Source organism: Chelon labrosus (genome assembly GCF_963514085.1).
Source record: "Chelon labrosus genome assembly, chromosome: 10".
NCBI lineage: Eukaryota > Metazoa > Chordata > Actinopteri > Mugiliformes > Mugilidae > Chelon > Chelon labrosus.
Window position 1 is genome coordinate 29,121,702 of NC_140360.1, and position 17,275 is coordinate 29,138,976.

The window sequence follows — 17,275 nt, forward strand, 5'->3', positions numbered from 1 at the left end:
CCTGGAGCAATGGTGTAATTTCAATTACAACACTTCTTGAGCGGAAAATGATGACGCTTCACAAGAACACAAGAATGCAAGTAAAGAAAAGAATGCATATTGATAAACACCCTTCGTTTACAACAAATGCTGTGATTGGTTGTGGGATTATCCAACTGTGTGCAGAGGTTTTGCTTTTCTCTGCATCGATTGAAACACACCCCATAATGAAATCACACTGATTCTGATAAGAAGTGAGTTTGGCTGTGCCAGGCTGTGACTGACATATTAATGTATGTTAGGTTACTGAAGTAAGCATTTTGCTTAGCCCCACAATGCAGCTAGAATGGCTTTAAACTCTTGGATTTGTTTGTGAATACATGAAAGCTTTTCACCAAAAGAAACGTGAACTTTAAAAGGAATAAAAACCATTATTAACACATACTGTCACCTATGTCCCTATGTTAAAACAATATTTTCCTTGCAGTAATTCAGCAACAGTAACCCAAGTCTTTGATTCATTTCAGGGCCAGAACCACAACCATTATAACTGACAGGATTATGTAGCTGGTTCTATCCTGAACATTTTATCACATTTAAAAAGATTTTGTTTAACTCCTCGCCTTCTGTTCACCATCTGTAAAATATGGACACGTTCAAAAAGACCTATGCTTTTGTGGCAAATTCAGTGATATGTTTTCAAGAGCCGTGGTCCCAAAATGAGGATGGATTTGTCATATGGGTCCCAGGCTGAAAAATAACGGCCTGCATTAGAGGGAAAATGTGTTATCTGTGGGCTGCCAAGTGCTTGTGCACGAACCTGCTGGGGCTCATTCATTTATATTAGGGTGCCCCATTGGCAGCTATGGCAAATAGTTTTTCTACGGAAAAACGTGGGAAACACAGTGATCAGGGACATCCATCTGCACCGAGCTAATGAGGCAGCAGTGGATTAGTGAGTACTACTGAAAGACACTCACATTCAATCTTACTCATGCGCAAATGAACATACGCATTTACAGAAACCAGTCAGAAGTTGAGGTGGCCCCCGAGGTGTAAAACTATAACAGTCACACCATTTGAGATGTTTCCACAAAAATGCTTTAATACTTGCTGAAGCTATGTTCTAAAACGTGTTTTCTGTTCCGCTCTTTGTTGTTCCCTACCCATTACTTCTTGTTTATCTTCCCTACCACCTATCAAAAATAAAGGCATAAAAGACAAACATTTTTTCCACTAATCTCCTCAAGGCTTTAGATGATGATTGAACACAGAAAACCAAGGCCCCTATGGGATCTTCTACCCATATTTGTACTTACGGTGTATTTTGTGTAAAACATGTTCCTACTTATTATTAGAATTGTTCTCATTGTTGTGGGATTTGTTTTGTAAAACGGTGCCTGCTGAGCTGTTTGTGTGTTTGTTTGTTTTTTTTAATTTTGACCAGTGCAGCACTGATCGGGTCCATCTCATGTAAATAGTCATCGAATGGACATCTATATGCACAGACACTCACAAACAAGCAGTCACATCCTCCCTCCGCGGTAATGAAACCCTCACTGATCAATACTGAAAGACAGCCCAGTCAAGCAGCAATTCACCCGCTACACCAAACAAATAGCCCGACTGACCAATGCACCTCCGGCAATTGTGGTCTACATCACAGAGCAGCATTAGCCAGCGTTGCTAATGAGCTATTACAGCAGTGACCTTCGGGACAAACTCATTACCAGGTGACAATAGACGGCAGACAGAAGCTAGATTCATTATCATAATTATCAGCACTGCCTTTATTGCAGTTCGCTGGGGTTGCTGGTCTTGATGCTTGTGTGTGACTATGCATGTGTGTGAATGAAAGCACAAGACAGAGAGCAGTACAAGTAGTAAGAGAACATTACAACACTGTGATATGTTATCTTCGTGCCTATGTGATAGCTGGGAGCATTTGGACTAGAATCCTCTCATATTTTATGGGCTGTAATGAGGAGCCCCACACGTTCAAATAACATTTGAACAAATCCACTTAGACCCATAGAATCCTAAATGAGTCTTCTTTTTTTTTTTTTTTTTTTTCATCACAGGTTCACATAGCTCTATGTCTTGCAAAAAGGCTTATTACAAAGCCTGTCTCAGTTTGCTCACATGAGTTTGAGGATGGACGGCCACTTCAGGGCTTTGCAGCTGTTCCATCTGTTCAGCCGAATGCATCAAATGCCCATCTATCAATCTGCTCCTTCGCTGTGCCCCCTCTTGTCAAACTGCAGCAGGGCATTTTCAAACCTCTGTTTCTCAGGCTGCAAGTAAGGAAGCATTTAGAGAAAGGAAAAAACAATTACTAGTCACTTTGTTGGCATTTAAAATGTTAAGAAAAATGAATGAAGGTGATGGAGGAACAAGGGAAGAAGAGTGAGAGAAAGGAAAGGTATTTGATAAAAAGGGATTGGAGCAGAAATCAAAAGATCAAAATGCCATATGTGTCAGAGTATCTAAAAAACAAAACAGTAAAATCACACCATTCTTGGATAAATCACCCTGCTATCCTATACTACAAAATGAATCTTTGGAGCAGGTTGATGGAAACATGTTTCTGTTCTAGTTTACTCTAGTTTATCCTCTTTTAGAAAAATAATCCCATGATTATTCCGTGACTACAAACATGCAGCATTTGTCGAAACTATTCCGGCATTAACTACTTTTCTGCTTAGGCAGTTACAAGTATGAAACTGGCCACGAGGTCCACAGGTGCAGCTTCATATATACTTACCTCCAAATGTAATTGGCTGAATTTCTTCACCAGACAAGAGCAGGAGGGAAGAAAATACACTATGTCTACTTTTGTCCATAGTATAGCCAGAGTATTGTTGGCAGTCAATCAATCAGATGTGTCATATGTGATCAATGCACCAGCCATAAACATTTATTCAGAAACAGAAATCTCCAAAAAATATTATTAAATACTGAAAATGAGAAGATTTAAGCATTTGTATTCTATGCAAAATTACATGTAATTCCACCTCTATTTATCATAAATATACTGCCCAGTATATTCTAAATCAATGTGAATAAGAGGCAGTATTCTACAACCTTTATTTAGACCATTTTTATATTACCGTCACAAACCCATTAAGCCTGGAAGAAGTAGGACATCCAAATCAAAACAACACTTATTAAAAACATGAATTAATGTGAGTTACGTTTCTTGAGGATCTCTATATTTCTGTGTAAAAACAGAAAGATTAATTGCAGACCAGCTGAGCTGATGGGTGGAGTGTGTCTCTCTTCTGATTCAGCTGTTAAGTAAATGCCCTTTGAGTCTGCAGGCTGCTGCTGCTTGTCTCCATTACGAAATCACAAATCACAAATTCAGTGTTGCACAATGAAATGGGCCCATTTAAACCCGTTATATGAAATTCAAAGGACAGAACACAGGTAGAGAGGGTGGAGACATCGGGTGAGGCAGGAAGGTGGAAAACTGAAGAAAGTCGAGCAAGAAAAAGAGGAAGAAGGGAAGGTAAAAAGGGAAGGAAAGATTAGACGGAGATAGTCAGAGGAGGAAAAAGTGATCAAGATTAACAAGGGAACAGGTAATGAAGAGCAGATGGATGGGAGGGTTGGAAATCAGTGAAGTAAAAAAAGAGGCAGGGAGGAGGGAACAAACAGAGGGAGGGAAGACAGATATGGACTAAAGACAAAGGCAGAAGGAAGGAGAGATGAAAAGAGGAGGTGACTGATAAAGAGGAGGAAGGAATAAGGGAGTGGAAAAGATGCGAGCAGCACCAGAGGAGCCAGGAGGGAGGGATGGATGAAGAAAAGGGATGGCTGAGCCAGGGATGAGGGTAGGGAGGCCGTGACGGGGAGCCATTAATAATTTATGATAGCCTCAGCTTTTCAAAGCAGCCCAGCGGTCCCGCTCCCTGCTTTCCCCTGACGTTTAATTTGTCTGAAAATCAGTGAGCGTGGAGTCTGATTATCATCTCCGTCTGCCAACGCCTCAGCCTCAATCTCTCTGACACCGAGGTGAGATCGCAAGCTGTTCGGTACACACATGTCAGCCTAGAAAACCTATAGGTTAAAACAATTCTCATCTGCAAGCTGCATCCATACACACTCACAGTATCTGTGCGTGAAGTATCTTTGAACCGCTCCCAACTGCCTGAAATTAAACAGACCAAGATCTTCAACAGTGTTTTCACTTAGAAGGCCATTACACAGACAGGAAAAGTGCAGGGCATGCTAGAAAGTGCCCTTAGCTGAACTCTCTCAAGAAAGTCTGATGGGCCTGTTTCTGAACAGGACAAGAAGGACTTGATCTCTTAAAGCCAGCCAGGTGCCTCTTTCCCTGCAGGAGGATCAAACCTAAACCTTACTCTTAGCTTTATTCTTACTGGGAAACTTTTTTAATGACTGACAAAATAGTGTCATAATTAAGAGAAACACTATAAGATCAGTATCCTAACATCATTAGTCTAATGATAAAGTATTTGATCTGTAAGGTAGAGAACATAGCCAGACGAAGGTTTGGGGACTGCGCTATGTCCTATCTAGTGTCGTTTTCCAGCATAAGGAATACACACAAGTTCACTCTTGCATGAAAAGACAGGTTAAGCTTTCTTTATGCAGGACTAACTGAAAACAGAACGACAAAAGCAACTTAAAAATGAATAAAAACAGAAATAACACACATTTCTTTGGTATCAAATTAATAGTTACATGTAATGTGTGGCAGAAAGTAAAACCAGATACACCGATGCTGCCATCTGGTGGTATTGTGTATTAATGCATCTAAACCCAGACTAAGATTTAAAGTCAATAAACTGATACGTCACAGAATACTATTTATGTTTTCCAAAGCTCACAACAAGCAGAAAAAGAAGAAGAACCACGAAACAACAAACGTGATTTGAGTTGCTGAGTCCAAGTTTTGACTTTAAAGACTATATATTCTGCACAAAAATAAAAACTCTGGTTACACGCAGGTTCCATGTGAAATAATATGTGAAATGCACAAGGGCGAATACACCGTCATCTGCCCGCTTTAAAAACCCTTTACATTAGACGTTAGAGGCCAGCCAAGCGAGCTCTTCATCAGATAAATCAAAACTGTACCACCCAAAGCGTAGCTGCAACCGACCTGATAAGATTAAGATACTTGCAATGGTGTGGTTAACTATGGAAACAATTGTGTGAAAAGAACTGTACTGCAAAGTCGTGTCCTTGCTGCATTTATTTACATCTTTCTAGCCTTGGCTGAAGAAATATGCCTTTGTTGACAAATGTTTTAAAATGTAGGATGTCAATGTAAATGTGACTTTGGGAACAGTTTTTGAACTGGGTATGTTTGGTGACACTGTGAACAGCCACTCTATTTTGTTTTCAAGACGCTTTTTCTTCATGAAATACAAAATTTCTGAGCTCATTACTACCTGATGGATGCCGTTATCATTGAGTCATTGTATATTAGTTCCCTACATGTGTGCAAAAGCCTTGAGGTATACTTTATTAAATCACTGAAAAAGACTGACTAGTCTGACTGTACTCAGAAGTTTGAAGAAAGCATTTCACGTTGAAGCTTTTGGGATGTTAGACACTTCAATGTCATACTGTCGTGACAGAAACTTTATGGAAGCTCCTGGAAACAACGTTGGGGCATTTGCTGTGTGAGAAAGTGGCCAGCAGCAGTTTGGTGCCAGGTGAAGTGGCCATGATGGACACCTTCTTCTCTATCTTCTCTCCCGGCTGCAGGAGAACCAGCCTGTGAGACAGAGAAGAGAAACTTAATCTTTTTACATTCTAGCTTTCACAAAGACACACAGTTTGTCTCCAGAACGCTGGAAGTACAGTTGAGGACAATGTTTAGCACAAACGCAGGTGATAACAGTAGACGCTGAATAAAGGGGAAATTGTTGAGGAAGTTGCTGTCCCACAGCACAAAATGATAATAATATGCTGTATCTGCTTGTGGGGGTGATCAGTGTTGATTAATTCCACCAATTATCCAAGGTATTCATTGCCAATTACAGAGAATTTGGCTCACTCTCCGCTCTTTCTCAAGCCCAAAAAGGCAAATGCCAAAGCAGTTGTGGTGATGAATCCCCACTAAACTAGCTATTTCTACTGAACCTCTTCTCTTATTAGCTGGCTTATTTCTCTCTGGGGTGAAACTTGTGCTTCCTTGTCTGCAGAAATGAAAATCCACCATAATTGCAGGGAATTACACAAGCAAAAGTTGGGTGTAATGGTTTTCATACTTTTCTTTGCAAAGTTACATCCACAAAAGACAGAAAATGAGTAAACAAAGATAAATGGGAGAGGAGTGTTTAGTCACAGTTTGCTCATACTCAAAAATGTGGTTATACATAGAATGTGTGACTCTGAGCTATGTTTTGTGTGACACAGAATTTTTTTTTTTTTAAATAAATGAGGATATACAATATACAGTAGTTTGGTCATACTGGTCAGCACTGATACCCCTGTCAATACAGAGAAATCATAGCTTCTAAATATACACCGATCAGGTCAGTTGTGACTCATCAGAGAATGGACATGGGCCTTCTGAGGGTGTCCTGTGGTGACAAACTTTTCCCAGCAGAACATTGTTTTGTCACAAGATCGTCAATGTTATTTTCTTCTCTGATTATAATGTTGTGGCTGATTGGTGTATGTCTGGTGCACTGCACCCTTATTAGAATTTCCAATACCAAAAAAGTGACCCACTTTCCAAACAAAATTCTGTCTTAACAATGTGTGATGACCCATTACAGGGAAGACTGGGACTGGGTGGAAAGCCAAAAGACAGATTGATCCCTGTCTGGTTTGTGGAATGAAGTTTTGCCTTTGGACAATATCAGGGATGCTGTTCATGGCTACTTTGTTCAGGAGGACCTACTTGAACGTAAGTGGATGCCCTGCAATGGCAACTTCATAGGGGAAACACTTTTTCAGGTGGTGGTGCCAAGTACATTTTGTGTTGCGGTGTTGCAGACAGCGTGTAATAGTTGTGGGCATTTGGGGATAAAGATAACGTATGACTGTGTCCTGTGTTATTTCTTTTGGCCAAGGTTAAAGCATGATATGTCGAGTTATGTAAAGTCGTGTCACACAAGCCAACTCACTGGTACACCGAATCAAGTTATTAGGCCGGCACCTCTTTGTCCCAGTGTGGGGGCCTATGCCTCAGTCCAAGTCTGGTTGTGCATATTTAACGGTGATGTGCCAAACTACAAGATACCCTGCAGAATTTCCCTCACATTCTATTTAAGTGAAGTCTGTAGTTAAAGCATTAACTCAATTCATCTCCATTTTTGGCATTCCACAAGTAGTAGATCAAGGTTGTAACTTCACTGATGACACCTCGTGTCATCTTAGGGTATGTTATGTCTTGCCGACTGATCTGATCTGGAGTACCTGCGGCACCCAGTGTCCCAAGGTTACATAGGTCCTATCTGTCTAATCAGTCTCTCTCTGCTCTTGTTCCCATGTACTTCATATTCCTGATAGGTTCTCCATAGGTTATCCATATGTCTCCTACACTTTCAACATAGCACACCCACCCACATCATACGCCGCTGAGTTTACTGACTTTCATTCATTCATCTTCTGTAACCGCTTATTCCTGTTAAGGGTCGCGGGGGTCTGCTGGAGCCTATCCCAGCTGTCATCCGGCGAGAGGTGGGGTACACCCTGGACAGGTCGCCAGTCTATCACAAGGCTAACACAGAGAGACAGACAACCATTCACACTCACATTCACACCTACGGCAAATTTAGAATCACCAATTAACCTAACCAACATGTCTTTGGATGGTGGGAGGAAGCCGGAGTACCCGGAGAGAACCCACGCAGACACAGGGAGAACATGCAAACTCCACACAGAAGGGCCGACTGGGCACGACATGGATTCGAACCCGGAATTTGGTGAATAAATAAAGTATTGTTTAATTGAAGTACTGGTGTGTCCTCCTTTTGTTGTGGCAACTTGAGCCAGGCCATGGTGTTTAACTTTGAAAATGAAGTTTTGTATTGTGAAAGGTTTGTATTCTGGATTTACATAAAGTCTACATTAATTTTAGGGAAATGGAGGAGATCTGCATATGCTGTGTTTCTAAAAACAAGGCTGAAAACATATAGCACATTTAACCCTTGTTTTTTTGAACAGCCGGATTGGCAAATAAACTAAATTTAAGTTTGAATTTAAAAATAATGACAGGAAAGTAAGTGAAGATGATGACATAACAATAAATGTAAAATCATCTTGTGAGGGCGATGGTGCTACGCTCTAGTCACAAGGTTAGACAGCTGCATTCAGATGTGACAACTTCTTGTTCTTGCTGTTGCAAAAACATACCTGACCACATTCCCAGATTGCATTGTTCAGCTCCACAAACCACAAACCATGTTTTCTTCCCAACACTAACATAAAGGCGAGATATGTGTGACACCACTGGAATGTGTCCACAGAACAGATAGTGCCTTCCTTTGATTATTGAGCCTTGCAGGGCTCAACCAGAAATGTCACCTGAGAACGATGATTTATTGTGTATCTTGAAGTACACGTCTAAACAGACTTACCTGGCCTCCTCTTTGCTCTGTAACAGGCCAAATCCCTCCACAGTCAGCACTGCTCCAGTCAGAGGATTGATAAAGTGGTTAGTAAAAGACACCAGGGCTTTATGCTCCTTCTTCATCTGGACGCTGTCCCCTCCTTCAATCTGTAGAGCAGCCACAAATATACAATCAGAAACAAGAGGACAAAATCTTCTGTTCACTGCAGCTCTATGCAAAATAATAAAACACGTGTTGTTAAGGTACATACTGGTGATTTTACACAATTAATCAAATTAGAAAAATAAATTATTTTAAAGCAGCACAGGATGTTTGAAGCTCATGCTAAGTCACATTTATTTACCCAGCAGATAGAAACGCTTATATTTTCCAGAAGGACTTAAAGACATTGACAGTGGCATTCCTATCGTCTTAAACAATATGATTTTTCACCTTTTTACTTTTTAGGAAAAACACTGGGGGTATTTTTCAAACATGATCTTACGGTGTTCAACAATGGAGTCATTTGGCACCTGTTATGTTTTCAGTTTTTACTGTTTATATTCAGATTCACTCGATTTTGCTATAAATACAGATGTGGCTCTATGTGACTAACTCAGCACTTTTGTCACCAAGATTGGTAAAACTGACAGAGACTCTACATGTTGAGTTGCATGCCATTACTAAAGGGGTGAGAATCAAATAATCTAAACTGATCACTGCCAAAAATGAATGCATTGTTTTGGATGTAGGCAATGAGATGCATAAATATCAAAAGCTAAATGTGGAGGATAAATTTAATTGTAATACATTGTCATTCCTGCAAAATGTCACTTGGGTTGAAACTGGTTGTGCCATGCAGGAACGCACCGTCAGGACCGACAAACCAAGCACTTGTTTGGGGCCGGGCCCTGTGTAAGAAATCCCCCTATTAGATCTATGATGCCTACAGTGCATTAGCCACCTTCTATCTACAGACAATTTATTGAACTAGGGTGGGGTGGAGGTAATACAATTCCATATTTTGATGCATAGTTATGTCAACTGTTTCTGGTTAGTCTTGTTTTGACTGCTCATGCACTTGTAAATATTGTTTGTTTTATTGTTCCTTTGTGTGAATCCTCCCAGAACTAGTCATTCTGGGAGGACTTCACTTTGTGGAAGCGAATGGATTAAGAAGATGGTTTTTGTTGAGTCCATGATTGTTGTCCTAAAGCCAGTACTGCACACTGATAAGGGTGAAAAGAACTGATAACTAAGGAAAAGCAGCAGCTACACATTTGTGTAAAGGTGTTGTGGCACATGTCCTACACATTTGTATGACATATATTTAAAACAACAGATTGTTTACAAGGCAACACAGTGGACATAAATTTTAATCCTGATATTTGACATTTGCCAATAACGATTCTTTAAAATATGGACCAAAACCAAGATAGATAGATAGAAGGTGATTCTCTATTGACAGCACATTAGAATTACCAAAAGAATTAAAGATCGTTATTGTATTTTCATTCTACATCATATCTTTATATGTTGCAGAGAATTTATTTTTGAGAAGCTGAATGTTCCGGGTATGAAATCTTCAAGTGATCTGTGAAGTTATTGTGATGAGTAATTCAATCTAGGTCACCGAACCGTGTTGAGCTGATGCACAGAGGCTCCTCTGATGTGATTTCTGACTTTGCTCATGATTAATACAATAACTTGTCTTGTCACATTCAACTGACAGCCATGAAACTGATCAAAGTGCAGAAGTCGAGGAAAAGACAATGCTACATATAATAAATTATTTATAGAACTTTGCCTCTCTGAAGAGTAAAGAGACTGGGTGCTGCTGTACCTCTATGGTTATCTGCGGTGGGTTTATGCTGAACTCTTGTGTAGCCAGGACTCTTTCTTTGGTCCTCACATCCTTTATCACCACCGCCAAGTTCACAATGTCATCACCAGCCAGGACCGACTCATACTCAGAGTGAGGGATAATGTGGTGGCGCGTTAACACTGCAGAGAAAGTAAAGTGTTAAAAGTGTAGAGAACTAAAAATGAAAGAAATCAGATAAAAGGTTACATTAACATAAATGTAACCAAGCTAAGAGCATAGAAGTATAACTGACATCTTTGTCCTTGTATCGATGTCTTTGTATTGACTCACCTTTATGCGGTTGTATGTGAACCTTTTTGTGTGTTTTCCAGAAGCTTTCCTGTGGGCTGCTGTTGTACTCTTTCAGCTGAGCATTAACTTGTTCCATCAGGACCCTGGGGTTGTTTGAATGGTTTGTGACTGTCACGCACATGTGGATGCTGTCACCCAGTGATGGCACCCTATCCATTTTCAGGGTCACCTCCAAACTGGGTGACATTCGTCCTGGAGATGACATGCACATTGTTTCAGGTGAAAGACATACCACTGCTATTGCTTAAGCTTTAAGCCCTCTGACAATGCTTTATGCATGTGCTGCCATAAACGACAAACATTTGAACTTTTACTTAAAAAAAAGTGTAACCTCCAATGTGAATAGAACGCAGCTCTTTCAGTTCACATGCACAGTAAAGAATTCTGTATTTAGATTTGTTATAGGAAATAGAAGATTATTAATTTTAGAAACAGCATGGATAAATGGTCTTCATCCAATGTTTCTTATATTATAACTATAATATTGATATTCTTACTTTCAAGCATACCGTTACTAATTAGCAAACACATCTTTTAAAAAGAGAGGGTATCATATTGACTTTGTGTGACCGAGTTAGTATTTTGAAGCCAAAAGAAGGACGTCATAAAGGATTGACAGTATGAGTAGCATGAAGGCTTACCAGCTCCATTTTCCATTGCACCAGAGTGTGAAGAGAATTGTGAGGTAAAACACTGCGCTGTAAAAGATTTTGCGATAAGAAAAACATGGTCAGCATGAATACTTTTTTTGTTTTTGAAAGAGAAAACTTATATACGAGTTTTGCCAAATCATTACCATGTGCTTTACACGGTTTTATTCTTGCCACGGAAGTTTTAGTGTACTATAACTGGTTTGTAATTTATGAGGGACTATTTATTTTTTTCATGCAAAAAATGACCAGTAAGCGATCCATTTTGTCCAATTAAATGGCTTATGACGGAACTGGGCACCTTTCTTACATGAAATGACATTTGGCTCAATTTATTTTTGCTCTTACCAGTCCACAAAAAGCAACATGAAACTTACAGGATGGAAATTGCATCACCACATTCACATGTTAAGATGCAGGTGAAGAGTAATAAGCAGTTGGCATTATGTTCAAATATTTAGGTTCAGATGGAGAAAAGGGTGTGTTGAAAATAACCCATGTTTAGTCAAGCAGCCACTGACCTTGAATTGTGTTCATTCTTGTTTTGGCTGCTTTTGTCCGCTCTGAAAGAAAAAGGAACAGAAGAGAAAAACGTGACATGAAGGTGATCTGTTGCGCAAACACACACACGAAAAAAGATAACACGTCCACGATCCATATTTAAACCCTTTATAAATATAAATGTAATGTAATCTCATGATGCACTGTCTGCTTCACTTCATAGACCACCATTTCTTACCTTTCATGCCCTTATAAGTGTGTGTCAAATTGTCTGGTCCGTCTGAGCCGACTTTTTTGGTGAAGATCAGCTGTCCCACCCAGTCAGTGTCCACAGTCCTTCCCACCACCAGTCCATCGCGCACAATCAGCCGTATGATGTCAGCATTCACAGAGGCATAGATGAACGAGGTGTCATAAAGGGCGCCAAGGCATTTTTGCTTTACAGCAGTTACTGGGCAGGGGCCACAGCAGAATGTCCCTAAAAAAAGTAATGCATTTATTGATAAATATCTTTTTGTATTTGCTTTCTTTCTCTGCATTTAACCCCTCCATTCGTTCACGTAACTGTGCGTACAGTTGGGGACGTGGGGCATAGTGGGGATTGAGCCAGATCAAACCCCAAAGCTACCCCACTAGCAACCTCTGTCCTGTTTTTTTTTTTTCTGTCCTGAGATTGAAGCACATCTAACATATCTGTTACATCTGAAAAGTAGTTTAATCCGATTAATGAACAGCATCACTCTGAGCGACCTACCTGCACTCTTCTCCTGAGGTGTTGGGTCCACTACCTGCCAACCATCAAACGTGGCACCGAGGTCAGGTCTCCTCATCCAGCACTCCACCCACACATGGAAGTTCCTTTAAGAGGTTTTATTGATGGATGTGAATGGATACAGAAAAAACTGCATGTTAAAATAATACATGTTAAACATATTGACCTACAAAAAGGCCACTATGCATGTAAAAGGGTTGACAACACAGACAAAAGACGTTTATTTTAGTATTGTATGAAAAAAACAATGAAAAAATAAATTGTCACATCATCTGGATATCTGAGCAATAATATTAAAATGTGTTCGTGGTGTGACAGAAAGTGACACCAACCAAATGCTGTCTTTTGACAGGCCCAGCTTCTCCCCTCTGGTCGTGTAATACTCTTCAATTTTCAGGCTGCCATCACCGTCATGGGCTGCGTTAAAAGCCGTCACCACCCTGGAAGGAATCCCCAGAACTCTCATCACTGGGGCGAGAAATAAAAAATCCAACTTTATTACAACTTGCAAAATGTATTTTTCTCTTGTACTTCTAGTTTTAGCAGTACCTTTGAGGAAATAGCGGCACCATCATCACCATCATTTCCATAGCAGTGACTAATGTATGTGTCTGACAAAAATAGTTAAAGGTCCAGTGTGAGGATCTAACAGTAGAGATGGAATTTTGTATTTCCTCTAATAAAAAACAATAGTTAATTAGGACACATCCTTATGTTCGTTCATTCATTCATTCATCTTCTGTAACCGCTTGTCCTGTGAAGGGTTGGGGCGGGGGTGCTGGAGCCTATCCCAGCTGTCATCGGGCGAGAGGTGGGGTACATCCTGGACAGGTCTCCAGTCTATCACAGGGCTAACACAGAGACAGACAGGCATTCACACTCACATGCACACCTACGGCCAATTTAGAATCACCAATGAACCTAACAAGCATGTCTTTGGACGGTGGGAGGAACCTTCTTGCTGTGAGGCATCAGAGGTAACCACCACGTCACTGTGCCGCCCTTCACACTAGTTATTTAATGCAAATACTACATAACAAAAACTAATCTCACAGAAAAATAATAATAATAAAAAAAAGAATAGTCCAAACTGATGCCAGTTCATCCTACACTTACTGTGATGCAAACTGGTATTATCATGTCATTAGCTATTTAATTCATCATCCTTCTCTTTCAAACTCTGCACCTAAGATGACTGTAATATCACAGTTATTATCTTTGTGTTTCAGGCTTCAAGAGGCCCCTCCAGTCTAATAGAAGATATTACACAGTACTCTTGACAGGCTGATTCTGCTGATTCAAGGTGTTTCTGACTTGAACATATTGTTAGTTCACTTCCAATGTAATGTAATGGATATGTTGTTATACTGGCAATCTAATGTATTTTAATCTTCACACAAGCAGCTCTGTAAACATATACAACTGATGATGCTATGTTGCTAGCTACCACAAATTGCAGAGTGCCCCTTAAAAGATGATGTTCTTGATGGGATAAGAAAAACTTGGTCCCACTGTTCGGCAATCTGTGTCACAAATGATATTGTAATTAACTAATTTTTCCCCCCTGTTATTCAAAGCACCTGTGCAGAGGACGGATGCATACACCCAGCACTGTCCATAGCGCACGGGTCTGCAGTTGGACGAGACCCAGCGGCGAAGGATGTCAGCGCTGCCGTTCCAATCAGTAGGCCTGACGCCACCTTTGTAGCTGCCTTGCCACTTCCCCTCCAGAATACCCATGTCATCATTACAGTTCACCTTAGAGAGAAGGAGGCAATGTTACTGGTCTTTCTTTCTGGCAATTAAACCCAGTCATGTTATTGATATTTATTTACTGAATATTAGCGACAATTGTGGCGTGAGAGGGAATGAATGCATGTGCAGCTTTGGTGTTGTCTCTCACCATAGCACAGACCACTCTGCTGAGGTAGACAGGGTCTGCTCGTAAACTGTAGTCTTTGAGTGAGTTTCTGAGGTGCTGTGGGCTGACCTGCAGGAGCATCAGACATGCTTCTAGGACTCCGGGCTCATACTACACGGATGGAAACACAAAGGCTGATTTACCATATTCTTATCTTCAAATATACATGATCTGTTTACAACAGCCAAATTTTAGCACATACCTGACCAAACACCCAGGGCTGTTTACTTATATTTAAATGGGTGCCTTTGTAAACCAACCCATAATCACTCTTGACGTACTCTTGTAAATGGTCATCGAGCGGCATGTACACTGGATCATCTGAAAAGTAATGACGGCAGCGTGGAATTATTCTGCAGGAGGATATTAAAAAGACTGTGGACAATAACAGCAACTAGCGCTCCTTCATGGACCCACCTTTTAGCCAGGGGTTGCAGAGCAGGACAAATTTTCCAAGTGTGTAACACTGTCTGTGCTTAATGGTGATTATGTGGATCAAGAGGTCATAGAGACCCACAGAGGAGAGAACAGGGGAGCAGATGTGGATGGTGACTGACTGAGAATGCAGGTCCTCTGGGTAGACTGTGGCTGACCAGCGCTGGGGGTTGGACCACTCATTTGAGAACTGGACCAGGATCCTCTCTGACAAAACACCTAAACAGAAACAAGTTTACTTTGAGTGAGATTTGAATTCAGTATTCAGTAATAAATTATATGACACCCAGGAGATGTCTTGCAACCTTGCTTTATCTATTGTGTTAACTATCAGCAAACTTTGGATGTGTTTAGCTGAATAATTATGATTTGATTGTTTTTTTTTTGTCATGATGCAAATTTTAAACGAAATGCGACCACTCGTAATGTTGAGTGTAAAATTGAAGGCTAGTGACCCAAATGCGGAACTCTGAGTCCAACCACCATAATATTTATTCTCACCAGCTCTTATTACTTCAATAAGTTTTGCTTTTCACTCTCTCTATTAAAATACTGTGCATATGAAAAAGTACATAGTTACATCTCTGAAAGGAAGGGCCAAAAGGTCAGCAGAGTACAGTTAGTAATATCAATGTCTTTATCACTTGTAACTTTGAGGTGTTGGTCATAGCTTGCCAAAAAAGGCTGTTGCAACAGACCATGACTGTACTTGACTGAGCAGTGGTGTTTTTTTTTTATTGCTTACTGAGTCTTTTCACTGTGTTATTTTTTCGTTCATAAATCAAGCCGTGAGCATCTTTAATCCTGTCTTCAGTACCTAGACAAACCTCCAGCACCAGGTCGTCTATGTGAGGATTCCATGCCTGGCTGTGGAACAGCAGAGTGAGCTTGAACGGCTTCCCTCGCCGCACCACCAGGTGATTTTTGCTCAGACCCTGTGTCTCATGGGAAGTGTGGTTTTCTTGGGCCTCAAAGTTGACTAACCTCAGTCGGCGGTGGCCATTGTCACTGCCTAGAAAAACATTCAGTGTACTATGAAAACCACATTCATCCAGAGACTGTAGAAAACAGACTGTGTGACAGAAATTTACTCACAAGTAGGGAGAAGAGGGTGAATTTTGACTGCACAATCTTAAAGCAATCATAGGATAATAGGAAAATACAAAGCAATACCAAATTTAATCAAGAAATACTCAACTAAATGAGTTTTTCTTTTCACAGTACATGTTTAGAAACCAGATCATCCTCACATTCTGTCACATTCTCTGTTTTACAACCATGTTGTTTACATTCTTTAAATACTGTACAGCCATGCAAATTCAAGGTGGTGGTTTTGTTTAGATATATTCGTACATTAAATCTTATCAGCTGAGTAAAACTTATTTTCATTTTAAAATTGTCACTCAAAAGCACACATGTGTGGAGATGAAAAAGCCTAAAGGTAAGTCTGACTTGCTAAGTGTACTCACCACTGATGTCGTAGTTGGATGTTACCTGTTGCATGTAGTCCATGGTCTGACAGCCGGAGTAGCAAGTGACTGAAAGAATGACAAACATGCTCCACCTTCACACTCATAAATATCTCACCCTCTCCCTTTTTTTCCCCTTGTGATCATCCATCCCCCATTGTGCACGCTAATCTTCAGCCCACAGTGGTATGTAGAAGCAGACCTAGGACCTGTAACTTTTCAACAATCATTAAGCCAGTGGTGTCCAGCTTGGGGTGCAGCAGCAGCAGGTCAAAGGTTAAATCCAAGTTAAGTTAAATCCATAGTGGTGGTCTAACAAAGTCTAGCACTATAGGACGAGTTTGCATCAGAGTTTGCACCACATTTAAAAAATAGGAACTGATTTGGAATATGAGCCAACACAAACGTTCCTGATGATTTCACTAAATAAAGAACAGAAACTAGGCACAGTAGAAATCAAACTGGCACGACTCTCAGAGAGCTGCTGATTTTAGTCTATCGCGATTTTAACAGGACTGTTTTACAAAGGGGGCATGTTTCAATAAAACAAGTCTTTGAATAAAAGAGTACTAATTAAAGCTTCAATCACGGAAGCATGTCAAGTGGTACAATAAACCCGAGGCTCCTGACATTTTTTCTGTAAGTAATTCATATTAAATATATGGTAGATCTATATAATAAGCTTCTAGGTTTGTCTGCCTGCAAGATGATATACAAATCTCTTAAAAAATTATAGGCCAGATTTTTTTAAGCCTATATATAGTCCACAGTCCACTTCTTTCCTCACAAGGAGGCATTGTAGAGCCTTCAGAACAGCTAGAAATATGCCTGT

General features: G+C 40.3%; 1 protein-coding gene across 1 annotated transcript; it reads right to left on the bottom strand.

The window, feature by feature from the left end:
- Window positions 1–4,374: 4,374 nt before the first annotated feature.
- Window positions 4,375–16,486, bottom strand: LOC311494171 (protein-glutamine gamma-glutamyltransferase 2-like; the record flags this gene model as incomplete). The annotated part of the gene is made up of 15 exons (XM_084553081.1): window positions 4,375–5,731; window positions 8,547–8,686; window positions 10,363–10,523; window positions 10,675–10,887; window positions 11,337–11,393; window positions 11,867–11,908; window positions 12,085–12,324; window positions 12,601–12,704; window positions 12,951–13,086; window positions 14,199–14,376; window positions 14,522–14,650; window positions 14,742–14,860; window positions 14,957–15,193; window positions 15,792–16,064; window positions 16,444–16,486. The coding sequence occupies 15 exons, from the start codon at window positions 16,484–16,486 to the stop codon at window positions 5,575–5,577; spliced, it is 2,229 nt and encodes a 742-aa protein (XP_084409207.1). The 3' UTR covers window positions 4,375–5,574.
- Window positions 16,487–17,275: the final 789 nt, after the last annotated feature.